General features: G+C 43.2%; 1 protein-coding gene across 2 annotated transcripts in view; it reads right to left on the minus strand.

The window, feature by feature from the left end:
• Nucleotides 1-7608, minus strand: part of LOC129863965 (pyruvate carboxylase, mitochondrial-like) — a 115353-nt gene that overhangs the window by 16441 nt on the left and 91304 nt on the right. For both annotated transcript variants that reach the window (XM_055936451.1, XM_055936453.1), the window contains exons 11-14: nt 4912-5056; nt 1193-1282; nt 843-1064; nt 3-159 (exon numbers count right to left, since the gene is read on the minus strand). In XM_055936451.1, the coding sequence (XP_055792426.1) occupies nt 3-159; nt 843-1064; nt 1193-1282; nt 4912-5056 (614 nt within the window). The remainder of the gene's footprint in view (nt 1-2; nt 160-842; nt 1065-1192; nt 1283-4911; nt 5057-7608) is intronic.

Here is a 7608-nt window from a genome sequence, read left to right on the forward strand (position 1 = left end):
ACTTGAACACGGCGTTGTCGGGGTAATTGGTGTAGCCCACAGCGTTGGCTCCTCTGAGCAGCATCTGGAAGGGCACGTTGGGCAGCAGAGCCCTCAGCTCCTGCAGCCGTTTCCATGGACACTCACACAGGAAACGCATCGCCACATCAAAGGTGGCACCTGCACAGAAGAGGAATGATCAATAACTGCCATAGCAACAGACTCCATAAACCTCAGCCTTTGGACTGCTTATGTATCTACTAGACAGTAAATGGACAGATTTCCTGAAAAGACTATGAATCTCTCCTATTCATCCAGAGAAGGAAGGACTATCTCCATAGTCTGATGTCCAGATCCCTCAACATCAAAATGTTTTTGGACACAGTCACAGTAGTAGCTTATTTTCTAAAAAGAGCTATCCAAATAAAACATGTATTTTCATACATCACTTTGCTACAGATGAGACCGAGCCTTTCTTCAGTCTCTATTTAGAAACATACTGTCAGTCTATCCATATCAACCTCAAAAGTGTGCTGTCCTTTTTCTTCAGAGACATGAGAGGAGAACACCCCCCCGAATAACCCAGATACAGTACACTAACTTGCTCTGCTCAATGATGTGAACTCAGGCCTGAAGCGGTGTCACATTTTAAATTTACCCTAGCAGTTAATTATATTTGACCTTTCAACTCAAACTGGGATCTTTGAAAACATCATGTTTATAATGAGGCCACTGAATCATAGGCAGGCGGCAAAATCGGCCCAGAGAAAAGCAGAAAGTGCAGATTGAGATCGGAAAACGTGTGGTAGTAGAAAATACATTCAAAAATTGAGTGTGAGCACTGGTGGTAAACAACTCCTCACCTCCCCAGTTCTCCACGCTGAAGAGGTTGTTGAAGTTGTGGGCTACGAAGGGGGCGATCTGTTTGAGGTCGTGGGTGCGGACACGGGTGGCCAGGAGAGACTGGTGGGCATCTCTGAAGGTGGTGTCCATGAGCAGCAGACCCTTGTGGGCACGCACTGCCTTGGCAAAGCCCTCTGGACCCTCCCTCAATAGGACATCACGGAACCCAACCGGAGGCTCACCTAATCCACATCAATACATTGTTTTTACTATGTTGTACTGACTGGATTAAAACAAAATGGGATGCTACAAGAAAAAACAAAACGAGATTTCACAGAAAGCTGGTAGGTTTTGTAGTTTGCAATCTCACCCAGAGGAACGGGTGGGATCACAGGATCGATAGATGAGGGCTTGGCCTTCACTGGTATGGGAGTGGTGGGTCCGTTTACCATCACATGACCTGAAACAGGACAGCAGGAGAGCATCAGAAAACCTGAGTTGGCCATCGTCGTAGGCATTTAAAACCTACCAATACATTGTATTATTGATGGGGGGGGGGGTCCATAGTTACATAATCGCAATATTATTTGGATATTACATTTTAACTTTGATTCAAAGTATCGATTTTGTTTGCTAGTTGCATTAGCTGGCGCTAATCAGCTATACCTGTGCCAAAACTATGGTGTTTTTCATCCTATAGCTTGTTCTCCATCTTCTTTTAAAAGCTCTTCGGGATCAATGTCCCATACACGGGACGATTGGGCTAATGTAGGGTAATGCGATAAGCATGAGGTTGTAAGTAACAAGAAAATTTCCCAGGACATAGACATATCTGATATTGGCTGAAAGCTTAAATTCTTGTTAATCTAACTGCACTGTCCAATTTACCGTAGCTATTACAGTGAAATAATACCATGCTAATTGTTTGAGGAGAGTGCACAGTTTTGAACATGAAAAGTTATTAACAAATTAGGCACATTTGAGCACTCTTGACAACATTTTGAACAGAAATGTAATGTTTCATTGGATCAGTCTAAAACGTTGCTCATGCACTGCTGCAATTGAGTGGCCAAAATCTAAATTGCACCTAGGCTGGAATAATACATTATGGCCTTTCTCTTGCATTTCAAAGACGGTACAAAAAAAAAAAAAAAGAACGTTTGGTTTTTTCTTTGTATTATCTTTTACCAGATCTGTGTTATATTCTCCTATATTCATTAACATTTCCACAAAATTCTCTCTTCTCCCTCTGCAGCAGAAATATAGTGAGCAATAAGTTTGGAATCAAAAAGCATTACCGAATCGCATTCAGAATACATATAGTCATGAGAACCGCAATACATATCGGCTCTAATTATTGTGATAATATTGTATCGTGAGGTCCCTGGCAACGCCCAGCGCTACATTACATGGGAGAAAAGCATACTAAATCACTCCAGATAGCGTACAGTGCATTCGGAAACTATTCAGACCCCTTGACTTTCCAAATGTTTATACGTTACAGCCTTATTCTAAAATTGATTAAAATGTTTATCCCCCCTCATCAATCTACACATAATACCCCATAATGACTATGCAAAAACTGTGTTGAGACATTTTTGCACATTTCTTACAAATAAACTGAAATATCACATTTACATAAGTATTCAGACCCTTTGTTGAAGCACCTTTGGCAGCGATTACAGCCTCGTGTCTTCTTGGGTATGACGCTACAAGCTTCGCACACCTGTATTTGGGGAGTTTCTCCCATTCTTCTCTGCAGATCCACTCAAACTCTGTCAGGTTTGATGGGAAGCGTCACTTGCACAGCTATTTTCAGGTCTCTCTAGAGATGTTCGATCGGGTTCAAGTCCGGGCTCTGGCTGGGCCACTAAAGGACATTCAGAGACTTGTCCCGAAGCCACTCCTGCTTTGTCTTGGCTGTGTGCTTAGGACCGTTGTCCTGTTGGAACGTGATCCTTCGCCCCAGTCTGAGGTCCTGAGTGCTCTGGAGCAGGTTTTCATCAATGCTCTACGTACTTCGCTCCGTTCATCTTTCCCTCGATCCCGACTAGTCTCCCAGTCCCTGCCGCAGAAAAACATCCCCACAGCATGATGTCGCCACCCCCATGCTTCACCGTAGGGATGGTGCCAGATTTCCTTCAGACGTGACGCTTGGCATTCAGGCCAAAGAGCTCAATCTTGGTTTCATCAGAACAGAGAATCTTGTTTCTCATAGTCTGAGTCCTTCAGGTGCCTTTTGGCAAACTCCAAGCAGGCTGTCATGTGCCACTTACTCAGGAGTGGCTTCCACCTGGCCACTACCATAACGGCCTAATTGGTGGAGTGCTGCAGGTATGGTTGTCCTTCTGGAAGGTTCTCCTATCTCCACAGAGGAACTCCGGAGCTCTGTCAGTGTGACCAGTGTCATCTCCATGACCAAGGTCCTTCTTCCCCAATTGGTCAGTTTGGCTGGGCGGCCAGCACTAGGAACAGTCTTAGTGGTTCCAAACTCCTTCCATTTATGAATGGAGGCCACTGTGTTCTTGTGGACCTTCATGCTACAGAATACTTTTTGTACTATTCCCTAGATCTGTCCAGACACAATCCTGTCTCAGAGCTCAAAGGACAATTCCTTCAACCTTATGGCTTGGATTATTGCTAACATGCACGGTCAACTGTGGGACCTTATATAGACAGGTGTGTGTCTTTCCAAATCATGTCCAATCAATTGTATTTATCACAGGTGGACTCCAATCAAGTTGTAAAAACATCTCAAGGATGATCAATGGAAACAGGATGTACCTAAGCTCAAGTTCCAGTCTCATAGCAAAGGGTCTGAATACTTATGTATATAAGGTATTTGTTTATTTTTAATACATTTGCAATAATTATTTTTAATATTTTTTTCCCGTTGTCATTATTGTGTGTAGATTGATGAGGGAATAAAAATCTTTTTTATTTTGTTTTGAATATGGCTGCAACGTAACAAAATGTGGAGAAAGCGGTCTGAATACTTTCTGAACACACTGTATATTCAAGTTAAATAGCTCTGGAGCGGGATCGATTTGGAGGTGGAGGGTCCGTCATGCTCTGGGGCGGTGTGTCACAGTATCATCGGACTGAGCTTGTTATCATTGCAGGCAATCTCAACGCTGTGCGTTACAGGGAAGACATCCTCCTCCCTCATGTGGTACCCTTCCTGCAGGCTCATCCTGACAATGCCACCAGCCATACTGCTCGTTCTGTGCGTGATTTCCTGCAAGACAGGAATGTCAATGTTCTGCCATGGCCAGCGAAGAGCCCGGATCTCAATCCCATTGAGCACGTCTGGGACCTGTTGGATTGGAGGGTGAGGGCTAGGGCCATTCCCCGCATGAAATGTCCGGGAACTTGCAGGTGCCTTGGTGGAAGAGTGGGGTAACATCTCACAGCAAGAACTGGCAAATCTGGTGCAGTCCATGAGGAGATGCACTGCAGTACTTAATGCAGCTGGTGGCCACACCAGATACTGACTTACTTTTCATTTTGACCCCCCTCTTTGTTCAGGGACACATTATTCCATTTCTGTTAGTCACATGTCTGTGGAACTTGTTCAGTTTATGTCTCAGTTGTTGAATCTTGTTAAGTTCATACAAATATTTACACGTTAAGTTTGCTGAAAATAAACGCAGTTGACAGTGAGAGGACATTTCTTTTTTTGCTGAGTTTTTATATTTATCCCCAAAATATATGGGGGATTGGAAATTTCAGACAATTACATTGATGGAAGCAACAATCTATCCGTAGTATTAAAGCTGATCCACCCCCTAAAAAAATAAATTTAAAACCCCTCCAAAAAAACAGTTGTGCCGTAAACCGGCTTTAATTCCAGCCAGGTATGAATTCAACCAACTCACCACTTGATCTAGGGAGGGAAGCTTCAATTGTTCAACGAATCAAGACAATCATTAGCTACACATCAGATGACTGAGTAAGTGGTGTCTAAAGATCAAATAATTTATACCAACAAAGAGAGACAGATTACGAAACAAATTATTTAAAATTGAGCACAAGAAGCACAGTTTATGAAATAACAAATCTAATTTCAGTGAGTTGAAGACATTTTACCCAGGTAATGCAGCAGCTTCTGTGCTCGGTTCTGGACCGGCTTGAGGTTGAAGAGTTCCTGGTTCTCATCTATGAACTGGGTGTCAACGGTGCCGTACAGGAACTGATCGTTACTCAGAACGTTCTGGAGGAAGGGGATGTTGGTCTGTGCAGGAACAAAATAAGAGGGGGCGAGAAATGGAAAAAACAAGAGGGAGGGGGCGAGAGATTGCTGTTAAAATGACAAAATGGTCAAGAAGACCATCTGCATGATACATAACACTAGGGACCGAGATATAGGGCAAAGTGCCTGGACATGCAAACACACAGCTCAAGTGCAAATGGTCTTGGAAGGCTGGGAGGTCATTTTGTGGTCAGTCTCAAATCAAATGGCTTAGAACACTCAATACCGCCACACTGAGTCCCTTCTTCTGTGAGCACTAATCAGGCCAAAACACAGAGCAGAAAACGGTGTGATCACTAGGCAAAACAATCCCAGCTAATCCTCAACATATGCCCTGCATGTTCCTCTGTGCCATGCTGCACATCTGTCTCAGCCAGGTGCACTGAGATACACACACAGAAAGAGAGGAGCAGGAAGCCAGAGCCAGAGCAAGTGAGACGAAATGAGAGGCACAGAGAAATTAGAGCGAATAAAATAATATAAATGACTGGTAGAAATGGACTAAGGACTTGAGCAGTAGCCTATAGATATTTTCCCACACACTTCAAACAGCAGCAAATAGCCTAGTAAGCCTACACAGCGCCAGCGCTCTGACCCAGATTCCTCTACATGTAGACCTAATTACAGGTCTTACAACAGAACCAACCCTCACCAAAAGACAAAAGCAAACTAAGAACATTACAGAGGAAGTTAATAAATAACATATGTGCAACTCTGCATTGGCAATATTAATTCAGAAACTAAATAAGATTAGCTTCTTTCTGAGAAGAGACAAATTAGTTCATAGTTGCATCATTGTCAGTATGATGTTTATGATTACAGTACGGTGCAATTCATTCATTTTGTAATAAAATGTACAAAATCCGATCGTTCTTATTCTCTAGTTATGTAAGAATAGAGGATATAGCTTGTGCCCTGACACTCCTTGCTCTCTACTACTGTTTTATGAGTCTTGCTGTTACAAACTTTCTGGGAAACCATCAATCACAGCTAACTAACCTCGTTTTTTAACACCATGTTTTAATAATGACTGCATCAAGTGGGCAGGAAAGAGGGGGTGAAAAAAATAACCTTTTGAGCACAATGCATCTGGGAAATGCTTCAAGGTCTCTTCTTTGGACCGGGTGATAAATTATGCATCCATGACACCACTTCAAAATTAGCCATTCATGATTAAAGAGGAAGGCACAAAAAGCCAGGGTTGTTTGCTTCAAAATATTGACCAATTTGTCAACTGGCAAGAGTTCTGACAGTACGGTCAAGATGGCCAGCCCCAGCGAGTTTATTTTGCTCTCTGACAGTATTGTTCTGTAAGGCTCTGAGTGCTGCTGTCCTTGGTCCTGAAGAGATCCTCTGCAATTGGCCGCACATCCTCCATTGTCCACTCTGAATAGCTATGGATTGAATCAAATTAACATTTACCCCTGTAGCTACCCCAGGTAAATCATTTCTCAAATTTCCTGCAGATAGATTAACCCATTTTCCACCTAAATTATACACAATAGTCAAAATGAGGGTTCCCATGCGGTGAAAGATAAGAAACACCTTAGAAAATCAGTAGGCTGAATAATCATTATGCATGTATGTGTCAGGAGTGCAGCGTTACCTAGCACTTATTGGTTAGACACATACAACAGTGTTCCTGTAGGGTGCATGTAACACTCCAGCATGGCTGTACTCAGGCCTCTGTAAAAAGCCCCAGTTTGTGTCTGGCTGAGGGTGTCACTCAGTCCTCCTCCCCTAAAAAAAAAAGCACACAGCTAGCCCAGATTGGAATAGAAACAAGAGAGATGAAAGGAACCAGGAGGATGAAGAGGGGCTAAGCCTCCCCTCTCTTTGTCTCGTTCCCTCAAACTCCAGGGCAAAAAGCCACGCTGTCAGATTCAGCCATGGTGCTGGTGTTGACCTGTATTAACCTTCATCACTTCTGTTTGGGTTGAGAAACCTAGTGTAAGTCATCTGTGTTTCTCTCATCATCCGTATTGATTCTCTCAGATTCTCACTCTCTCTCTCTCTCTACACCCCCAGACCACAGCAGGGAAGACAAGCAAGCACTCCAATCAGACTTTATTCACTCCAAAACCTGCTGAACAATCAGAAACTCCCCACCCCTGCGACCACACTTAACATTCAGGGTACATTGGGGACCATTGCGATCAACTTGTAGTAATCAAACGTTGAATAATTGATGAAAGGACTTTTAAACCCAAAATTGCTGATTTAACAGGCCTCTTGATAGTAACCAACCAGGACTGTCGCTGCAATATCCTATTTCAAACACCTCAGCATAAAGCTACCTTATTAGGCTAGTGTCTCCATAATGTTTCTCACTGGAGCAGTAGTCTACAGGCAATTGCAGACAGGAAAACACCGACTGCTAACCAGCTGAATGTACAGTCTGCTAAGGGCTTGTGTAAATAGAATGATAACTGCTTTAATCACAGCAGTAATGAAGCCATCCCTTACTTTGGCCCAACTGTTAGGCTAATAAATGATAAAGACGGGGGTGAGGCTGCTAGCTCTCCCTCCTCCAA

This window comes from Salvelinus fontinalis, chromosome 10 (assembly GCF_029448725.1).
Source record: "Salvelinus fontinalis isolate EN_2023a chromosome 10, ASM2944872v1, whole genome shotgun sequence".
Lineage (NCBI taxonomy): Eukaryota > Metazoa > Chordata > Actinopteri > Salmoniformes > Salmonidae > Salvelinus > Salvelinus fontinalis.